General features: G+C 44.9%; 1 protein-coding gene across 2 annotated transcripts in view; it reads right to left on the bottom strand.

Moving 5' to 3' along the window:
- Nucleotides 1-18529, bottom strand: part of ATP2A2 (ATPase sarcoplasmic/endoplasmic reticulum Ca2+ transporting 2) — a 34091-nt gene extending 15562 nt beyond the window's left edge. For both annotated transcript variants that reach the window (XM_083373202.1, XM_083373201.1), the window contains exons 1-7: nt 18315-18529; nt 17125-17142; nt 16923-17005; nt 9019-9123; nt 6698-6836; nt 1214-1294; nt 658-743 (exon numbers count right to left, since the gene is read on the bottom strand). In XM_083373202.1, the coding sequence (XP_083229328.1) occupies nt 658-743; nt 1214-1294; nt 6698-6836; nt 9019-9123; nt 16923-17005; nt 17125-17142; nt 18315-18432 (630 nt within the window). In that variant the 5' untranslated portion in view covers nt 18433-18529. The remainder of the gene's footprint in view (nt 1-657; nt 744-1213; nt 1295-6697; nt 6837-9018; nt 9124-16922; nt 17006-17124; nt 17143-18314) is intronic.
- Nucleotides 18530-22892: the final 4363 nt, after the last annotated feature.

Raw genomic sequence — 22892 nt, 5'->3', positions numbered from 1 at the left:
TAGGTTCATCCGCAGCTGGATGAAGAGGACATAAATTTTAATTGGGGTGACTGCCTCAGAACAGAGGCAGGAGAAAGAAGGTGTGTGTGTGTGGGGGGGGGGGGGGGGAGTTTCTCAGTTGTTTTGCCAGACGCAGGAACGGCAGGAGGAGCAGCGGCTAACGCCAGGATAATAAATCACATCAATAGCCAGGACTCATTATGAAATTCTTGAGTAGTAATTGATGTGGACGTTCCGGCTTGAATACCAGAAGTCTTTTGTTCTCGGCAACAAACAGAACTCTTTAGAAATCTGCCCAAAAGGAACCCACCGTTAGGGAGGGAAGCCTCGGACATTTTAAGAGATCCCCTTTTTCTTTTTTTCATTTTATGGTTGATAACAACTTGGATCAGCCTGTGCTTATATGCACCTTCGGTTTTTAAGGCTATTCAAGATGACTATCAAATCAGCTTTTTTTTCAAACTTGGCAACTTTAAGATATGTAGTCCACACATCTTAAAAAGTTGCCAAGTTTTGGAAAACACTGATTTAAACTATCAAGATAGTTGTGATGTTGTCAGGGCACTCTAAACAGAGTAGCTAATTTTGTTTCTAAATGAAGCATGAAGCAAGCACCAAATCATCTACAAAAAACACACGGGCCAGGATTTTACTCACAGAAAAAAGCATGTTTTTCTTGTCTTGGTTTACTGCACGAGGATCAGGCACAGGGTCCGTATGTTTAATAACCGAGACTGATTCACCTAGAAAAAAGGTCAAATGGGTTAGCACAGAAGTGCGAATTCTCTCTGCACTTTGGACACACTGGCTGGAGTGCTTAGGCAAAACAACTTGGAAGCAAAACAACCCCCATTCATTTCTCCCACTCTCCCCATTATTCTAATATAATTTATCGGTCGTACAGGTTTCTTTTTTTACAAGCCGTTTTGGCAATTAAAGAATGGAAATAAGCCAGATACAACTATAACACTCCAGGAGGAAAGTTGACACAACCTGCTTGTTTCCAACTTTGAAAGAAACCAGATAAGAGGCACTTTCTCATTCGGAATTAACTTTTCATGGGGGCAGGGGGGGGGTGGAGGGAGGGAGAGGAAGGAACATGAACTCAGGGCAAAAGAAGACAAGTCATCTTCATCACAACCACAATGGGACTTTGCCATCAAGGACAGATGTTTCCCCGAGAACCGTTGCTTTTCTCTGAGGAACTCCCTACCTGTGAGAATCGACTGGTCAACTCGTAGAGTTGTGGATTTTATGGAAGTAATTCTGATGTCAGCAGGAACTTTGTCCCCAACTGTGGGTTAAAAAAAAAAGAGAGAGAGTGAGCTTAAGTGACCTGTAGGAAATCCAAATATTTTTCCAGATGTGCAATGCGCATCAGAGTAAGAATAATAATAATATTGGGTGTTTATTCAAAAAGCACTTCTCTCTTGCTGGTTTATTTTATTTTTTCAGAATGTTATTCCATGCCTTTCTCTACCATTATACCTGTGGTAGGAAGTCTCAGCCTGTGGAAGTTTCTTTCCTAATGTTATGTTACGTCTCCTACTTCTGCTTTTAATTCAGAGAGAAACGTCATTCTGTAAACCCAGCTGACTATAATCCCAAAGACTATATGTTCACTCTAATACTAGTAGGGAGGTGCTAATGGCTTTATTAGATTCCCGCTGGTGTTTGGCTGAGCCTATGGGAACAGCTTCCCAATCTGGATCAATCTTTGTTCCCTTCTGGCATGCTTAAAACAGAGCTGTATTCAGTGGAAAATAAAACTAAAAAAGAGCAGACAAGCACCCAAGATTTGATACAGTTCTTTGTTCTTAAGATTGGCGGTGACCAGCATCAGATAGCCAACGTTGTCATCCTTTAGGACAGGGTGTCCAACCTTGGCAACTGGAAGGTGTGGCTGGCTGGGGAATGCTGGGAGTCAACGTCCACAGGTCTGAAACATACCAGGTCTTAAAGGGGTGTCCAACAGGTCTTAAAAGTTGGACACCGCTGCTGTAGGAGTTCCCGAGACCCACGGAACACCCGTACAGAACATTTATGCAAAATTCACTTCCCGGGGCTCAAGGTGGCCCCGCCTCGTAAATGACTGATCCTGTCATAGAGAACAGCCTTGCCACACCAGGTCCCACCAGGTTTCCTGCAGGGAATTCTCAGCTACTTAATTCCTACAGGAACTGCTTATGCAACTGGCAGTAATCAGAGACACAAAGGGAAAACCACAGCGTAGTCATGGTAGATCGGCATGGTTACCATGAAAATGGGATCCTTTACTCATCAGTTGAGATGACACTACTTTGGGTTGGGTCTTAGCCTGGCCTTTGAGAAAGGCAATCGCAGGTAGTCCTTTTAACCACAATGCAGGCATATACATAGAATGAAGGCTATTGCTAAGCACATTTGATTTGTGCTTAGATTGTAAGCCGCCCTGAGTCTTCGGAGAAGGGCGGGATATAAATGGGATTAAAATAAAATAAAATAAATAATAAAATAATTGAGCCCAAAACCTATGTTGCTAAGTGATCATTGCCTCATTTTACCATCTTTCTTGCTACAGTTGTTAAGTTGGCAACGTAATCTAGCTTCCCCTTTGACTTTGCTCGCCAGGTCGCAAAAAGGGATCAGGTGACCCCGGGACACTGCGACCGTTGTAAGTACGAGTCGGTTGCCAAGCGTCTGAATTTTGACCACGTGACCGTGGGGATGCTGCCACGGCCGTGTGAAAAATGGCCATAAGTCACTTGTTTCAGTACCGCCGCAACTTTGTAACAGTCGCTAAGTGAACTGTGGCAAGTTGAGGACTTCCTGTACTAGACAATCTCTCCAGGTAAACATTATATTTTTGTAACTTTTATATTCTTTGGTGGGAAGGAAAGCTGTGGCCCGTTCTTAAAAATTCCCCTAGACAGCTTTTATTGACTCGGTCTACTTACATTGCCGGCTCACAATATCCCTTTTCTACTGCATTATAGTGAAATTGGAAAGAAAAAGCAAGCGTGTGTGGGGGGGGAAGCCTTCTGAGCTCCCTCTGCCCTTCAGCACCGAAGAGAAAATAGTACAAGACAAACAATGGCCAAAACCAAAAATGGGCAAACTATTCGAATGTGCTCCTCGCATGGATGTCGCGAGGAAGCTCGTTATCCAACAGCTGCTTTTCGGCTATCACAATTCCGCCCAAGAACAAGTGGAGACTTGGCAGCGGGTGAGAAAAAGCCCGTCCGTCCGTCAGGAAGTGCAAGGCTGCCAAGCGTGACAGCTGAACATCTCGGATGCAGCGCAGAGAGATGAGGTCTGCCGTTCCCAACTGTCGGCTGGGGAATTCTGGGAGTTGAAGTCCACAAGGCCTTAAAGGTGCCAACGAGGTGGGACACCCCCCGGCTTAGCACACCTGGGACCTGGCCCTTAGGAAAGCAAACTTAACAGACCATGACTTTGTGCCATGTGTTAACTGCACCCACAATTTGTATCCTCCTTCAAAAAAAATTCAGTACCTTGTCCTCGACTTACAATGGTCCATTTTAGTGACCGTTCAAAGTTACAACAGCACTGGGAAAAAAAAGGCGATTTATAACCGTTTTTCACACTTGTGACCATCATAGCATCCCGGTGGTCATGTGATCAAAATTCAAAAGCTTGGCAACTGGCAACTTCCAGGATCACGTGATCCCCTTTTGCGACGACCGTCAATGGGAAAGCCGGATTCCCTTCACTGTGGTCAGAAAGTGGCAAAACCCACTTAATAAATGTCTCACTTAGCAAGAGAAATGTTGGATTAAACTGTGGTCGTAACTCGAGGGCTATCTGTAATCTCTGCTAAGCCAATTTCTTTTCCTTCCCTGGATTTGCCCTGGACACAAACACCAAACAAATTTCTACGTTAACTTAGGAACAATGCCGGGGAAAACCAAAATGATCTAAGCCTGTAAATGCATTTCCTCTCCCCACAAATGCATTTACAGTTTCCACATGGAACTTGGCGGGGTGCCATCAGATTCCTGCCGGGCTTACATTGCCTCCGTGACATCACAGAGGCTCCTAATCAAATTCCCCCTGCACCAGGTTAGCAAAGGGGCCTGCTGCCGCCTCTGTGAATCAGCCACTTGAGTCTCTTGCCGGATAAACCTGGTTACTCTGAATCTCTTAATAATGATAATTGTCATTGTCCAATTAAACTGATTAGCTGAAAATAATGCGGAGGCTTTAATTATAGCAATAACTATGCACGGAGGGTTTAGCAGACACGAGAAAGAAAAAAATAATTGCCACGGCAGCACAATTCGAGGGCAAAAATACACACTTCCTTACGGAAGGAAAAACTTTCTGAATCGCTTTGGTCCAAGCGACGGCAGATCTCCAATTAGGTTGAGACAACTGCTAGATCTTGTAAGCCACGTTCTCACCGCCTCATTTTAAAAAAAAAGTTTCTGTACGCCGAATAAGTGTATTTGCCAGAGCAGAATGGAATATCGGCAGCAAATTATCTTTGATGTTCAAAAATTCTGTCCGGTACCTTTTGTTCCAATAATAAATTCCTCTTGAGTTCTATTAAGGTTAAAAGATCGCAACCATTCTGCGAATTCAAAGCATGAGAGTAACAGGCCTCGCATTCTTCTGGCTTTATACTTCAATAACTCACAAGCGGGAAATGGACCCACGTGGCAAGAGGTCAAATGCAACAACCCTTTTATAAATAATTCTGAAAATAAATGCTCTGTCCTGGTTTGAACTCTGGGCCATTTGAGAGATTTTAGCAGGTTGCAGCATGAGCCTGTGATTTATTTTGCTTTGAACTACTTCACTTAAGACTACTATCTGCATCAAAGCAGGATGTGTAAATGTATTTTTACATATTTCCTACCCACAAAAAGCTGTTTGACATTGTGACTCAGGGAGATTAGAAGAGAGTCAAGTCATGCTGAAAGTGAGCACACCCCATATAGCCCAGCTTTTCCAACTAGTTCTCTTAAATAAATATATATTGTTTCAGTACCTGGTATGGATTTAGGCTGACACTAAATAGGAATAGTAAGAAAAAAATATGAGCTCCCAATATTCTCTGCAACGTTACAAGCAGTTGCACAGAATTGATGCCTGTTTACAATGGAGTGCCCAGAGTTAAGGCTACTGTCAATTTACAATCAATAGACCTTTACTCTACTACTTTGTTCCACTGAACTGAAATACGTACAGCATTTGGCAAGCCACTAAATTAAAGCAGTCCCCATGGTCAAGCTATAAACAGTCTTCTACAATTTATTCAGGATAAAGGTTGGCTCAATGCATGAAATATGTTAGGTTTAACCATGATTTGCTAAAGAAGCCTTCGTGGCAAAACCAAAAGCAAAGGAACCACACTGTAGCTTGGAATGTCAGATTAGTCACTCAGAGCTTTCAGAATAAGCACCAACCCCGGGGGGGGGGGGTTTGTCAGCCCCTCTGCTCCTGCAGAAAGCCTCCTGAAGGATCCCTGGCCCTTAGGCCCCACTGACCGGTGGGGCCACCTGGTTCTTTTATGCTGGTCAATAGCAGACACACAAATGTCCCTGGCACACTGCCTAAAATTTCACCATCAGATACGCTTCCCCCAACCGAGGGCTTTGTTGCTTCCCTACATGGCCCGTTGTTGGCAGACACCATGTCAAAGGCCATCCAACACGCTTAGGCTTATGACAGAGGCATGCCCACCATCTTTCACACCTCAGGAGTCTTGACATGAGCTATGGAACACGGTGTCTGTTCCCTGCCTTCCACCACCATGAAATTTTAGCTCGGTTGCCGTTGCCTGCGTTCGCTTTTACGTTCGTGGCTATATGGACTGGTGGCCGGATGTCCTGCAGAGAACTGATCTGGCCACTGCAAGATGGACTGGACACGAAACATCTACGTCCACTTTTCTTAGCTAGAAGGCAGGCTTCGCTTCTTCACCAGCCTTGGAAAGAAACCCCATCCTTTTAATCTAATGCCTGCTTTTTCTAGAAGAAGTCACGGCTTTCCATTACCTCCTTTGTTTTTTTTTTTAAAGTGACATAACCAGTACTCCCCACTGGCTGTACTACATACAAGATGTGCCAAGTGACCATGGCGTTGGCAGTCGGCCACATCCAAGGCAGCCACTGGGATGGGCGGGCAGAGGGGCCTAGGAGACTGGGGAGGAGAGCGCATATCAGGCCTCCAGGGGCACCAGAGCACAGAGGAGACCAAAGGTCTTCTGCCCACACTGGTCTGCACAAAAGAGCTGAACGCCACTGTGAACCCTTCTTTTGCCAACAATTCTGCAATAGGTGAGTTCTGGACGAAAGAACTGAAGAAGCTTCTTGGATGAGAATCGAAATGTTTTCAAGGAAAAAAAAACCCGAGTCTAACTGCCTTTTGGAAAAAGCATTTTTGGGACAACCGTGACCTAAACGATTGAGAATCTCCACGGACATTTAAACCTGGAGAGAAGGAAGAGGGGGTTACCCTAAAAGAAGGGAACCCTATGCAGCAAATACACAGCTTTTGTTTTCTTCTGCTTGCTTACTGAGCTTTAACTGCACGTCAAGAATTCAGGGTCAACAGTATCTCAAAATACAGAAGCCCCCCCCCAATACACACACACACACACACACACACACACACAGACAGCATTTGGAAACCCATTATTATGTAGTAAACAGTTGAAATCCATTATTATGAGGTAAATAAAAGTTCTCACCAGCTACTTCCACAATATCACCGGGGACGAGGTCTCTCGCTTTTATCCTTTGTACACTTTTTCTGTCTTGTCGATAAACTTTTCCCATTTCAGGTTCATATTCCTTAAGAGCTTCAATGGCATTTTCAGCATTTCGCTCCTAAAACGCAGGATCAACAGCAGGGGTTCAGCAGTTCTACATTTTTTAACTACTGCGGTGAGCAGCTGGCCTCCAAGTTTGCCGTTTCATAAATAATCTAGGATCATCCGCTAGCAGAACTGCAGCTAAGCTGAGGGAGCAGCCTGCAAAGTTTCACTGTCAAATAAAGCCTAAATGCGCAATATTGGTGTGCATAAAGCAAAAAAAGGAGATAATCCAACAGCTGGGGTCCCTTTTAACTGCAGATTCTGATCTCTCTTAAAATAACTCTGGTCCAAAGTGTACTTCTTGACTAAAAAGGTAACTGATAAATTTGACAGCTCAAGAGTTACAACTTTGCAATTAAGTTCCTTTATACTTTCTCCCCCACAGCATTTGGCCCCGGGTTTGGCAGTGTGTTCATTGTTCCAACACTGCTCCCACATTTCAGACTCACAACTTGCTAACAAAGTACCTGCTATCAACACAACACGGTAGTAGGATTGGGATTTTAGGCCAGAACCTTGCAATGCGCCTCGTGAGCATTTCCTCAATTTTTTTTTTTAAGAAAGATGGGCTTTGAGTCAATACAACTGTACCTTATGGCTAAAATCTTGCTAAATTATTAGTTTGTCATGAAAAGTCCAGCAGCCAAATGAGAAACATCTGACTGTGGTTTTTGCTGTTACACATGGAGAGGCAGGAATCCAAATTAAGTGGAAAATACGTCCATGTAAAAGGAATGTATGTTTGCAGGTATTTGTCACAAATCTCTTGAAACAGGAGATGAAGACTAAGAAGAGTAATCAGGAAAAGGCTGTTTCAATCTCTTACCTTTCAGCTAAGAAATATATTTTTAAGTCACCCCTTCCATTTTCAGAAGCAAGAAACATTAAACTGTCACCAACGTTAGCAGACAGATGATTAGTGAATATTAAAGCTTTTTATAGCATTGTTCTATCATAACAACCACATTTTCATCTGAGTGCCGGAAGAATTCTTCACTCAGCTCAAAAAATTTTCTTGCTTTTAAAGGCAGTGTTCATATCAGTACTGAGGGCGGGTAGGCAATAATTTCTTTTTTAATAGTCGTAAATGTAACAGGAAAGCCTCTCAACTTTCAGCTATTCCAATATGCCAGCTGTAAATTAAATCTCTCTAAATTCTAAATTGTTAATTTAATGGGTAGTATTGGGATTTGGGTTTTTATTATTATTTATTCTTCTCATCATTTTAAAACTTCCTCTCTGTTCCAACTCCCATACCATCCTAGACGCCATCCTCCCCAGTTCCTATGGTAACACTACCCTGCTATGAAAGATGAATTAGGGGCAAATTATGGCTTTCTCATATGACCAAGATGAAAAAGGAAAAAAAATAAGGTATATTCATGCCAGAAAACGTCACTCGCATCCAGGAAGCAAGCTATTAATATACAGTGCTGTATAACTTAGTGGTAGGACCCGACCACAGTATTGAACTGTTATGTCCCACAGAGCCCAAGGTGCTGTTGGCCACAAGCCAGATCCATCTGCCCTGATGAAAAGGAAAGCAAAGATCAACCAAGGCTGCAGGCCGGGGAATTCTGGGAATTGAAGTCCACACATCTTACAGTTGCCAAGGTAGGTTGCTAATATATTATCCTCATAACTTGTTTTGATATTCTCTCATGGAAAATTTGAGTAGGAATAGAAGGAAAACAAGGGCTGTGCCCTGATAGAAGGATATATTTTGGTGGATGCAGTGGCATGGGCAAATTGCATGGGATGTCCTTTACTGGATATACGGAACATTTACCAAATAAATTTGGCAGCTCTCAGTTGCCATAGATTTAAGCTATAACCTAATCCACACAACCTTGATTTCTATCAGTGATATTCTTGAGTCCCTTTCCTCTGACACAGGGTGGAGTTCATCAGTATTTTACTAAGGAAAGATACAAGTTGATGGTTAAGCATTAAAAGTCCGAAGTCTCTTTGCTGGACTAAATTAAGTACATGGCTACTTGGGTCCTGTCTTACCTTTACAACATTCAGCAACTATCTTAAGAATAAAAAGTTTTACCTAATTTCAGAGCTAGTCTCCACTTTCAATTTCCTTAATAAATATAATGGTGACTCTAAGCGACTTAAAACAATCTGTCAAAAAAAAAAGCACACATGTTGCAACGACTTTTCAATTTTCCGAACACGTCTTTGCTTACCTGCCACACGCCCACAATTGCATTAGCAACTAATATGAGTAAGATTACAAAAGGTTCTACAAAGGCTGTGATTGTTTCTTCTCCTTCTTCAAACCAAGCCAACACCTGCAAGAGATTAGAAACTTGGTGAAGTTACAGGTATGATTCGGTGGCATTTTCTATGTGTCAACTTAAATTTTAGCCCAAAATATATTCCACAGGTAATTTTCAAGATTGACTGCATAATTTCAAAATGTCCGCTGACTCACTTAAGCACACCTGGAAAGCAAATTCTATTACAAGGAAGTAATTGCCTCACCTGTGCTTTTCAAGGAGCTTGCTGCTTTTAAACAAATTTGTGGATCAGATTAGGCCTCTCACTTTTGTTTTCAAAACAAATTAAGCTGTAAATAAATCCCATTTGGGTTAGAATAACCCAACAGGAACACTACCACTGCATTTCTTGTTAATGAATCACCCCTTCCTAAGGATAGCCTACGTGTCAATCTAAGGACTCCTCTTCAAAATCAGGAGACATTATTCGTATGGGTTACTTAAAGATAAAAGGCATCGGTTACTTTAACAGAGAGCAAATGTTCTTCTCCACTACCTTTTTTATGCTTGGTCAGCTTGCCAAGAAGTGAATGGCAGACAGATTTGATCTATCAGTTGATCTCTGTTATCATTATGGTCTGCTGCTCACTCCAGGACCATTTCCAGCAGCTAAGAGTCTTCTATTTGAAGACCTCCTTTTTTATTTGAACTTCAGGCTGGCTGGCTTCCGAGATCTTGAGTGCTCCTGACGGCGAGGGATTCTGTTCCCTTTCAAGACACATCAAGATCTATAGGGAAGTGGTTTTTGTCTGGTTCACAACATGTGCTAAGCCACCAAATCCTTTGCTTGGGATGATCTAGGAAACCATCATTTGATGGTATATTTTACAGTGATATTCCAGCTAACTGTACTTGGTTCAATCAAGCTTACTTGCAGTATCTAATGGCTTAACGCAGTATGTGATCCCATCATTTTCTAGTAACAGCAGCTTCACTGTCCCCAAACCAAGAATGAAGTACATCTAAAGCTGAAGAAAATTAATAATTAAGGTTAAACGATCCCAGAAACCATTATTGTGAGATTCTCCCGCAGCAGGGTTCAAAAGTTAGCTTGCATTCTTTTCTGATTTACTATAAAAGAACTACCCATTGTACTAAGTAAAGGTTTACTTAACCGGAATGTATTTTGTACGAAGAAAATTGGTTGAGGACACGCAGCAGTCTAAGTCCCAACCAAGCCAACTTTACCGAGGCTTTGCATATCTTGGACCTCATCCTAAAATACGTACATCTCAGAAGACAATGCTAGAAGCTCTGGAAGAAGTCCTTTCATCTGGGACACCTCTCCGAAGCTAACTCATTGTTCTGACAGCCTGTCAATATTTCCACAAGCTCCATTACAGCTTGGTAAAATGATTGCTTCAAAAATCAAAAAGAAGCTAATCATGTTCCTCTTAGAACAAAGCACTGATCAAAGGACTTTGGAAATCCTATACCTCTTTTTTTTTTTTGTACTAGGCTGAAAATTCTGGTGTATTTCCCCTCCTGCCGTCTGCGTCACTCAGCATTAAGAATTAACTGTTAAAGAAAAAGAATGTATATGCCATGTATTCTCTCCCCTACCCCCAATAAAACTTTCTAATTCCAAGGATCATGTTACTGAAAAAGGCACATGGGGTGATGACCGAAATTGACTCGCATAATGCCAATTTAGGCCTATGAGTAACCAAAAGTGGCTTGGTAGCTTGCATCAAACTCTGCAATGATTCATGAAGAAAAGGGCTAATATTATGTTGGATATATTGAGCAACAGGAAGTACAAAGCAACTGACTTGAAGAATGCTGAAATCGGTCTTTGGAAGTCCGTCAGCAGTAAGTCATTGTTCAGATCTCTTTTAAAGAAAATAGCCCACAAAAGAGAAGCAATGGACGGGGAAAAAATTCAGAGCAGTTTCTCTACAGCTTTTCCTTAAGGGCGACTCGGTGGATTTCCAGATGAAAGGAAACCGGGAAAAGGAGTAAAGCCCAGAGCCTGGATGACTTTAAAAAATGGTAAAATGGTAGGGGGGAAAAAAAGATTTTCTGGTTTTTCTGTTTGATAAAATGGAACATGATGCCCTGGCTCAACACAAAGCTGGCTGAATTTATACAACGTAACGAACCATCTCTCTGATTTACAAAGTGCACCAAGTCCAAAGTAAACATCAGGTTACAATTCAGGAAAATGTGTGAATGGAAACACCACTTTTTCTTCCTTGGGCTGTAATGCAAAACAATTTGAATTTGCTTCTTGACATTTCCAGTTTTGCAGCAAGGAGACAGATCCCTGCAGAGCAGGCAAAAGGCACGTGCTGAACTTTTTAAAATCAGCTGTCCTGTCTTGACCCAGACTGAAGCAACAGGAGAGCACTACGGAATTTACCTGCCAAATTTGACCCCAGGTTCTATAAAAATGGGTGCAGGAACTGTCATTACCCCTTTGAGGAAACTCTGTTGATGAAGCTTAGATGCAGGTAGTCAATAGCTGAATATTAGTTCTTGAATTTGCAACACAGAAAAAACTGATTTTTCTCTTACTGCATAACCGATACTGGCAATACATCCCAGAGGTAAATAATGTGCATGCTTTTCTTTTGATTTTGGGTTGAAGAAAATCCTTTTTCCCCCCCACTCCAAAGCACGGGATCAGACTTATCTAACTCTGTCACTTTGAGATGGGTAAGATCATTCAATGCCACAAGATGAAATGCAAGAGAATGGAGGCTTTGCCTTCCAGTGTGGTTACTGGTTATGCAAAAAGGTCAAAGCAATTTAGCACTCCAGTCTACCAAGCATATGGCGAAGGGGAGGGACATCAGTCAGTTTTCGAAATTACAATCATACACCAGGCTACTGTGTCATTATGTATGCCAACATATTTCAGCATCAGCAAACTCCAGGATCTATATGTACTGTAAACCGAAGCCACAAATGAATTTTGCAGGTCATCAGCAACACCAAATTCCGGTTTTAACCAGAAATGTACCAAGCCAGAGAATGACATACTGATCTGACACTGCAATGGACTTGGAGCCAGCATTTTCAAGGACAATTACCTTCTCTGAATTTTCTTTGCCTGAACCTCCATACTGAGCTACATTTTGAGTTTTTCATGTAGCTTATAAGTGTTGACTGCCCTCTCATTCTGCATCCAATATACAAATTTGCAACTACAGCTTCCCCTTCTCTTCAAAATGTAGCTACAAGGAAATGGTCTTCCCAGGTAAGCATGCAGAGTTAAAACTTTGAAAAAAACCTACTGAGCTCAATGAAGCCAACTTGAAGCACTATATATGTGTGTGTGTGTGTGTGTGTGTGTGTGTGTGTGTGTATGTATGTATGATATATATTGAGTTACCTTGCAGTACTTGACACTACAGGTAACTTTCAGGGACTAAATGCTGTTATGCAATCCACAGAGACATGATGTCTATTGGTATTTAGCAAAAGCCAAGGGGAACATCTGTTCCCACTTCATTTTATTAAAGAGGAGTCATTAAAGAGTTTTTCTCTATTACTTCTCTGCTTGTTTTGCTACGTTTGATGAATTTGGAGGAGCTTATTAAATGTTAACATTGTCCTCTTTTCATATTCCCTGCAGGACCATCTGGCTCCCTTAGGAGCTGACTGACTTTGCCATATTTCACTTAAAATTAAACAAGTGAAATATTTCCTAGCATAATCCTGACAAATTATTCCATACAAATCCTTCAGGAGGATTGCCAGCCATCAGTCTAAGTTATTCCCGTGTTCTTATGAGTCAACTCTCCCTAACAAGTGTTAGAGAAAGATAAAGCTGTTAATAGAAGGAAATGGTGGGAACACTTTGCTATAATGCCAATTAGAGGTAGAGACATCTTTGAAATAAAACAACCAAAGCTAGGCACCATTTAAAGGCTACGCAAATTCTAAGAGGTCTGCAATTTTTTCCATTGCAGCCCTGGAAAAAAAAATCCATTATAACTGAGCTTGACTAACAGCACAAGGACCTAAATTCTCACCTTTCTAATTAGCATTAGGCTAAAAGGTGGGTTTAATGGCTTATTTTCTCACTTGTCTGAACTCACTCAAGGGCACAGAAAGCTCAAACCTTTTATGAAGATTGCTCAAAGTAGGTAGGATACATTTCTCATTTAGTTCTGCTGATGGGGAATAGCAGCAGCCACACTTCAGGACACCTTTTTTGGCTTAAAAGGCAGGGAATAAATTAAGGGAGTAAAATAATCATGCTTTTTGGAGGCAAGATTGATGGGAACATGCATACCAGTTGCTAGTGAACACAACTAGAAATGATCTTTTTCAGCAAGGAGCAACTTCTACTAATATTTCCTATTGGTTTTTATAGTGAGGTTTATGTTGTTCTTTTTGGTTGAAACGTACAAGACATCAGTTCATGTTGCGCAATTGGATTTCTGCTTTGCAAATGCTCCTTTCCTTCCCTTCCCATCCCACTGCAATTTCCTTTGAAGCAATGTTGCTCAACCTTGGCCATTTTAAGATGCGTGGACTTCAATTCCCAGGATTCCCCATCCAGCCATCCTGGGAATTGAAGTCCACACATCTTAAAATGGCCAAGGCTGAGGAACAGTGTCCTCCTGAAGGATCCACCCCTGTTTTCTTCGTTAAATTCACTTTCAATAGAAAGAGAGTAAAGGTTATCTGAACTTGGCTTCAGTACTTGGTATATACATTATGTAACCAGCTAGCTGAATGTTTTATGATTAAAATCCCCCTGCACGCCTATCTGGGAACAAGTTTCACTGAATTTACTCTTGCCAGCCGGGTGTCCTGCTACTAACATGATTGTTAGCTGGAGTCACAAGTATGATCTGCTACATGGGGGTGGTTGAATATCAGCCCAGGGAAAGGAGATAATGCCAAAGGTAGAACAAGGTGTCTAGATGCTTCTCGTGAACTAACACTTATTCGACTATTTCTGTTAGACGAGTAAAATGATCTCTCGTATTCCAATAAGTGAACCTTATCTGTTGCATCTGTTACTCAGAAGAACAATTGTAGGGACTACTGGGCTGTTCTGGCCTTACCGATTTAACCGCCACACTTAGAAGCCCAGCGAGCCAATTTTTGTTCCAGTAATGACTCGCCCTTCTCTCTGCACCCACAAAACGAGGCCAGAACTCCGAAGTCTAAAGAAAGGGAAGGTCTTCCCAACACTGGAAGTCATCGGAAGATCTTAGCCTTATATACCGCTTCACAGAGCTTTACAGCCCTCTCTAGGTGGTTTACAGAGTCAGCATGTTGCTCCCAACAATCTGTGTCCTCATTTTACCTACCTCAGAAGGATGGAAGACAAGAGTCTTATGTTCCCTATACAGACAACCACAATTTTCTAATCCAGCATAGCCTTAGACAGGGATCGTTTTTCGAGCCCAAGTAGGCATGTGATTGTTGTGCTTTTTCTAAATTAATGATACTCTGTTCTAACATCTCATTAGAAATCGTCAAGAAGGCAACAATTAGGGCATTTCAGTACGTTGTTCCCACAATCTTTCAACCCTAAATGGGACACTTCAGACATCATCTCAGAATTTTGACTCATTATGATTAAGGTTACTGGTTGTCCCATTTTGCCATGAAAAAGTATTCTCAAATCAAGGAGTCTCCAACCATGATTTAATTTAGCAATGTTCCTGTATAGGAATCCCTGGCCTATTGCTCTTCTAAGATGCCATAAAATCAAGGGGAGAAAAAACCTCTGTTACAACAGCAGCAAGTCAGAAATCTCCATTAAAGCATCATGGTCAGTGAAACCGAAGGCACATCAAAGTAGGGACACTGGGCTGTGGGTACCAGCATGCCTGCTTAGAATCAAAGTTTGTTTTGTCATCAAAATCAAGGAAGCAGAAGGACATTAAGTTTGGAAGCACTGTACAACTTACAGTGGATAAACATGGAACAACCAAATACAAACAGGTCAAATTTAACCCAACATTGTAATGATAACTATTGAAAGTAAAGGAATGCAAGGACTGCAAAGAATGGAAGGTTATTTACTGCTGTCCAATTAAACTAAAATAGCACAACATTCCACAAAGAAATACTACACTATACTATATTATACTATACTATAAACTGCCCAATTTCATGGTTGTGTGTAGGATTTTAGCGCGAGGAGGCAACACTGAAACTTTGGGTACACCAACAATTTTCCTGCAGAAAGTCTACCGTAATTAATAGGTTATTTAACTGCAAAACCAGCACTCTACATCTATCTCTCCTTAATTGAGTCTTATGGAACAAAATTAGGGCTCAACTGTTTATATATCATCATTTTAAATGACAGAAAGTGAATGGGCATCCTAGCACTCTAGCACACCAACGGGCGACCTTCAAAATAAGTGGATCTCATCACACACCAGCCGCTATCTGTCAATAAAACATTCATCCGCCAAAAGTCACCAAGAAAAAGCTGAAACAGAATGACTAGATGACTTGTTGCTGCAGAGAAGAAAATCTCTGCCAAAAAACCTATTCTCCCCGCCGGGTGAGCCAAAGGCATGAAACTGGAAACTCTCACTGGTTCAAAATCAGCAACTATACATTCTGATTGTTCAAGGCGGCGATCCTTCTTTCACTTGTATATTTTAAAATCCTATTCCTGGTTCTGCACTCCAGTTAAGTCCAGGGCGCACCGTTTATCTTCATTTTTAACATCCCTTTGAAGACAGAGAAACAGAAAACTACCCTAGGTATCAATAATTGCTGAATTAAAAGTGGGGACAAGAGTTTCATGTGCAATTTCTGCATGCCAACCTGGATACCTGAACCTTCTCTTTTCACCAAAGTTCTCAGGTGCCCTGAATGTCTACTCCAGAGGACTGTCCTGAGAATTTAAAACTGCAACAATCTATGTCTAAAAGAGAGCTGTCCAACTTTAGCAACTTTAAGACCTGTGGACTGCAACACCTAGAATTCCCCACTTGGCTGGCTGGGGAATTCTGGGAGTTGCAGTCCACAGGTCTTAAAGTTGCCAATATTGGACATTGCTGGTCTAAACGAAACCTTGAAGGACAACCTAGGAATTCGGACCCAATATTGTACAAAGTTCACCCTGCTGTACCCCACTTACAATGCATTTTTCTCCCCATCTCCCACCCTTCTCCAAACAGATGCTTGGCACCTAGCAACGTGACCCTATCCTTTTACACATTATTTTAAAATTCCGACTCGATTTCACAGCCCTCATCCTGCCCCATTCTGTCCAGGGAGCAAAGAGTTTACTTTACCAGAGGCTTCCCAAAGGTCAGTGACCAAATTTGGTCAACAATGGTGCCATCATTGCTGTCATCATTCTTGTCACTGTCAAGAGCAACAACTGTCACCTTGCTATTATCAGCAAGAGAAGGCAACTGGCATATTCCCCCCCATACAAATTCTATTTAGAGTTTGCATTGCATCCAAAAAAAGACTTCCAGCCGTCTCGGTAAGTTTCATAACAATCAACCACCGCTAAAAAATCAGCCACCTTATACCAGTTCACCTTCTGGCTGGGGCCAAGGTTAAAAGGCAAGAACCTACTTCAAATACAGAGACTGTCATGACTATTCACAATATTCAAGAATGTCTGACTTAAACTGCTGTGTGTTCTCATTCAATCATTCCCTTGACATTGTATTTGTAACAAGAAACTGCTTATGAGTCTGGGTGCAAGCTGCTTAAACTCTGTTGCAAAGGCAAAGCACTTATTTCAGGCCAATGACAAGACAGAATAACGTCTCCCAAAAATCATTTTCAAACTCTCACTAGCCATCCAGGAACCCCGGGTGTCAATTAAGACGAAGTCACCAGTTCAAAACAAGGAAGATACTTACAAAAGATATACATGCTGCCAGCAACAAAATTCTAACTAATAAATCTTCAAACTGTTCGATCACCAGCTCGAGTAAAGTTTTTCCTGCCAAGAAAAAGATTCAGACTTCAGTCGTCAAGCACAAAGGGGGTTTTTTTTGGGGGGGGGGAGTGGGGGGAAATCAAGCATGGATAACAGACAAAAAGCTTCAAATGCCGGCTTACCTTCTTCAGCTGGTAGTTCTTTAAAATGCCAGAATTGCAGGAACCAGGTCAAATGGGGGAAAAAAATAAAACGACAGTCATTAGAATGATAAAGATGTCTGGGCTAGACCGAAGAGCTCTTTGGCTTTTAAACGCTCCAATGGAAGACATGTTCTAAGCAGATGAGCAATGCAATAGTTAAGCAGGCTTCCTTCAGCGAGACAGAGAGGCGGACACAGGCTTCCCTGCATTTTACGTCAAGAACATTTCGGCATCCAGCGCTCGCTCTGTCTCTCTGAAGGGTTACCAATCCAGCCAAGTCATCACTGCTCTTCCCTGTAGTTTAATGCGGCTCCACACTTCCCACCATTCCCCATTTACCTCCAACCTTTTCTCCTCTGAAAGAGAAAGAGGGCGAGGGTTTTGTCTGTTTTTCCCCCCCCCCATGCCCACTGGGGTAGGGCTGTCTCCCTTGTCCATCTTGCAAGCCCCAGAGCTGGCGTTTGACAAGCAGAAAAAGCCCAAGCCACAGAGCCAGGCAGGAAAGACGAGAAACAAAGGTCAAACCAAGCCAAAAAGGAAGAAAAAACGGGGGGGGGGGGGGAAAGGGAAAGAGGGAGAGGGGAGTGCAGAGGAGATCCCCCCCCACACTGAGACCCAGCAGATTGGGAGGCTCGCTCTCTCTCTTTCCCAGGAAGGTGCCCGGCTGGTTTCCACGTTGCACAGCCCGGGGCAGCAGCGAAGGGAACCCACGAGGTCGATGACCGAGTCAGCCATCTTCTTCTCTTTCTCCCTCTTTTCCTGTCAGATGCCAGATTTGGGGGAGGGGGGGCAGGCGGAGGGGTCGGGATAGGGGGAGGGGGGATCGATATGGGGGGGGTGGTCTCCATCCTCTTGGGCGGAAAGGTCGGGAGAGATGGCTATGGGGAGGGAGGGGGTGGATTGCTATGGGGAGGAGAGCGAGGGAATAGATACGGGGATGAATAGGGGGGGTCGGGGTAGATGGCAATGGGGAGCGGGGATTGATTCGGGGGGCCTAGATACGGAATCAGGGATGAAGACGGGGTGGGGGGGGGATCATCTCGCCCGGGGTCAGGAGAGGGGGGGCCATCGCCAAGAGGAGGAAGAGGAAGGTAAGGAGGGGGGGAGGGAGAAGACCCCCCCACTGGCCCCGCCCGAGGCGGAGAGGGGGGGGCCCGCTGCCCACCTACCGTTGGCTCCCCATCGCTCCTTCTGCTTCTTGACCTGCTCCAGGCTGAGCCCGGTGCTCTCGTTGACCCCGAAGTAGCCCAGCACTTCCTCCACCGTCTTGGTGTGCCCGTTCTCCATGGCGGGGGGGGAGGCGGAGGAGGAGCGGCGGAGGCCCCCCCGTTCCTCTAACTCCTTCGCGGCGGAGAAAAATTGGGGGGGGGGGTTTAAAGGGAGGTTTTTTTAAAAAAAACAACAACAACAACCCGGGGGCGCCTGAGGGAGGCCTGGCCGGCTGCCCCCCTTCTCCCTCGGCCCCGGGGGCTCTCCTGGCGGGGGGGCTGGTCGCGGAGGGGGGCGCGGGTGGGGGAGGGGGCGAAGGCCGCCCTGAGGGGAGCAGAGCCGCCTCAGCCGCTTCTGGAGCCGGAGCCGCCGGCCTCTGCCTCCCGCGCTGGCCTCGCTGCTGCCCTGCCCGGCGCTGGCTGACCCGGCGGCGGCCGCTCTAATAGAATTTATCCCAGGCCACTCGCCGCTGCCCCTCTCGCGGCCGCGGCATGTGGACGACGCCGATTGGCCGCCCGGCGCCCGGCCCGCCCCTCGCGTCACGCGCGGCACCCGGATGCGGACACGCCCCGCCGGGGGGCTGCGCCAATCGCCGCCGAAGGAGCCGCGCGCGCCAGCCGGCCAGCCGAGGGGAGGGGAGGAGGGAAGGAGAGGCGGTGCGGGGGGGGGCGGAAAAGAGAGAGAGAAAAAGGACAAAAGAAAACCAAACCGACCGACCGACCCGGCCGGCGTTGATTTTGCGGATCGCCGGTTTAAGGCTAGTCGCCCGCGGGCTCTGAGAGGGATGGCGGGCGGAGAGACTGGGCGAGCGGGCGGGCGCCGAAACCGAAGGAGCTTTGAAAGGCGTGGGCGGCGGAGCGTGGAGCGTTAACGGACCGGGTGGGCGGGGCTACGCTCGGGGAGGGGCAGGAGCGGCGGCTGACACGTGGGCCGGCCGGGCTCCGACACGCGTGTGAACTGGGGACAGGCGGGTCGCGCCAGGGCTTCAGTCGGCGGCTGAGAATCGCTCGCGCTGGTTTGCCAGCCCCCGTGCAAAGCGAAGCGCAGGACGGGCTGGATCGGTTTCTAAAACAAGCTCGAAACCTGCCCTTGTTTATCGTAATGTCTGAATCCAGGCAAAGCGAAGCTGGGATGATTAATCTGGATTTATGGGGGGGGGGAACTGAATGAGCGAGCATAACCCACATAAAATTTTAGTTTAGAATTACAGTTTAGCCTCAATGGGGTCAACCTGGAGAGCTCAGTTCACCGGTATACATATTCACCTTTTTATCTGCTTGCTGGGCCGGTTCTGGTTTGTCCTGGATTGCAAATCCAGGTTCTGGAACCTGGAATCGGTGCCCCACGGAGAACTAGATTCAGAATGCAAGAAGACGAAGGGGCGGCAAGCAAGTTTCTCAGACGAAAAAGGATCGTGGAAAAACAGACCGTCCTCTTGCTTTGTCGAGGTTAATGATGCCTTGATCCCAGCCTGAGCAACCTAAAGCAAAATAACGCTGATATAAATGATAGGATCCGTCAGCTATCAAACAGCGTCTGTAATGCGAAACACCTTCTGGAGATTGCATCCTTAAAAAACAATGTCTCTTCCCCCCACCACCACCCTCCAGAAGCAGAGCAGGAAAATTTGAAGAGCTTTCCTTGAATTTGGAGTAGGATTTTTATCTCCTGATAAAGGGGTGCTCTGAGAAAAGGACGCAGAATAAGGGTTGGAGAGGACCCTGGAGGACATCTAGTCCAACCACCCCTACCCAAGCAGGAGACCTTATACCATTTCGGACAAGTGGTTGTCCGATCTGGTCCTGTCCAGCACCCAAATTTATCATGTTATAGAATAACAAAGAGTTGGAAGGGACCTTAGAGGTCATCTAGTCCAACCCCCCCCCCCAGCTCAAACAGGAGCCCTTATGCCATTTAGACAAACGGCTATTCAGTCCCTTCTTGAGATGGAAGCACCCCCACAACAGGCAGGCTGATTTGGGTGCCTTTCTCAGCCAGGAGAAAGGTGTTTTAAAAAGCGGCGGGGTTGGGGATGGGGAATGAGTGCATTCCCAAGGCCCAGCACCCATCTCTGGGCTTGAATTCTTCCCCCTAAAGTCCCCCCCCCCTTTTTTATTTCTCCACATTTTAGCCAGGAGCAACTGGCTCTGCTAAAGACAAAAATGCCTTAGAAACCCCCGCTGTTTTCCTTGCTCCATTGGCCTCTTTTTCCCCAGCGATTTTTTGCTTGTCAGCAGGAAAGCTTGTAAACAGTGGCTGTGGGAAGGCTTCGGGCGGGTGAATTGTCTCTCTCGAAATGGAGCAAGAATTAGGATGGGAGACAGCGAGGCAAACAAAGCGCACCGCTCAGGAGGAGTAAGCGGAGACGGTGGCATGAATGCAGAGTGGGACCTTGGCGGGAAAGGAGGTCAGACTCGTCCTTGGAGGCGCCCTGCTTGCTTTGGCGGGGACAACAACCCAGCTTTGAAATTTTGGGGCCCTAATGCAAGCCCAGATTTTTAAAGAGAGGTTGAACTGAAGGTGGGATAGGCCAGACCCATATGATGTAGTGTGTGTGTGTGGGGTTTAACTCAGGCATCCGTGACCTGTTTACGTGTGAACCCAGCCATTCTTCCCCCCTTTTTTTTTCCTGTTGTGGAAAACAACCTCTTCTTTTCTGGAAAACGTTGCTGGACCCGTGCCGTGGTTCCATCTGTGAACAAAGACACTTACATGCAGGCAGAGAGAGAGAGAGAGAGAGAGACTCTTGGTTCTTCTCTGGCAGGTGGAGGAAACCTGGAGTAAGACTAGAAAGGGTATCGATGGGTCATTGTTTGGGTGATCGTCCTAGACTTGGTTCTCATAGCCCTGAAGACATTAGACGGCGGCCTGTCATTTGAGCATCGGAAAGCGCTTCAGTGTCCCTTATGACGACGGCTGAAATGCTAAGCAGACGTGCCACCTTGTGTGACACGGTGGGAACCTGAAGATGCTAAGCCACGAAAGCCTGCAACAACTTGTCTCCAGAAATTGTGGGTGCTCCATCACTGGAGGCTTTCAAGAAGAGACTGGACAGGCATTTGTCTGGACGTGGGTTGGCTACGAGGCCTCCAAAGCCCCTCCTACCCCTGTTGTTCTAATAATGCAATAGAAATTATTCCAGCCTTCCAAAAAAATAAATAAATGAAAACCATGATTAGTTTCCTAACAACCCTGGTCATTAACTGATGGCTGAGCCAGCCTACAAAAATTTTTCGAGGCCCCTCGGAGAACAACCTTCCAGGGCAAACTATTTCCAGGCAGGCTGTCCTGCTTTTCTCTGACTTCTCCCGGGCCCTCTTCCACGACGTCAAAGGGATTTGTGTACTTGCTCAAATTGTCCTGACCTCCAGCACACACACCCCTCTTCTATTTTAAACCTTTGGCTTCCTGGCTTCTGTGGATATTTTTCAGATTTCTGGGTTCTGTTTTTACCCAAACCTGCAGAATTGCAGATGTAATGTAGTAGGGGCAGCAGTCTAGAGGACACCCCTCGCTCTGGAAAGCTTCAGGAGATGGAGATGGGGAGGAATGCCAGTCCTGCAGTGTTGGTGCAATTTGAGCTTCAACAGCTCTCGGTGGTGGGAGATCTGCTTCCCCTCCTATTTGGCTAGCTTGCTTTTAGACAAAGTTTGCTTTTATGCTTTTTTCCCCCCCTCCCCACCCGTTCCTCTCCTCCTTTGGATTGTATCATCTGGTCTGCCAGCCAAGCTTCCACCCTGGGCCCTGTCAAAGCTGAAAAGTGAAATCATTTGATGGAAAAAGCAAGGTTTAAATTAACGATGCCATTAGTTGAGTTTTAAAGCCTGGGAGTATCCAGAAGTGACACATTTGAAGGTTTTCCCTGGGACGGAGATAAAAGGATGGGCACCTCATTTGCTAACTGTTTGCATTGGGCGAACCCATAAAAGTTAGTCACCCTTTTGGGAGCTTTCCATGGCAATAAATTAAGCTGGCAGGACGTTGAGAGTGAGGGATGGCTGGGAGAAGTCTCAAGGCACCCAAATTAAGGACAGGATCCTCTGCTGGGTTTGTCCAGCTGTTGGCCACCAGCCAAAATGCTTCTGGTGCCTCTGAACAGGTCATAGCAAATAGATACCCAGTGGAGATGTTGAGTTTTTAAATGGGCAAGTCACAGGGTCCTAGGTCTGCCACCAAAGGAGAAAACATAGTAAAGATTTTCCAGCCACGCTTTTATATATATTTATATTTATATATTTGTTTTGGTACCTAAAATGGTGCTAAGAAAGAAAATAATGAATTGGGAGAAGCAGAAAAAAAACGATGAAAGAGCTCAGGTGCGCAGGCGTGAGGGAGCGAGATCGGTTTGGGGAGTAATTAGATGCAAAGCTGTTAATATTCCATTACAGGAACTGTCAGGGCAGTCAAGAAAAATTAGTTGATTGCATTCCCCTTCCCTCCAGAGCGGTGGCCGGCTGCCTGAAAATTAATTCCATAATCTCTCTTCCATTCCATGCATCTGCATCCATTTGCATACGAAACTCACAACTGGAATGGCC

The sequence above is a fragment of the Vipera ursinii genome (genome assembly GCF_947247035.1).
Source record: "Vipera ursinii genome assembly, chromosome: 14".
NCBI classification, from domain to species: domain Eukaryota; kingdom Metazoa; phylum Chordata; class Lepidosauria; order Squamata; family Viperidae; genus Vipera; species Vipera ursinii.
This window is presented reverse-complemented; position numbering and strand designations above follow the sequence as displayed.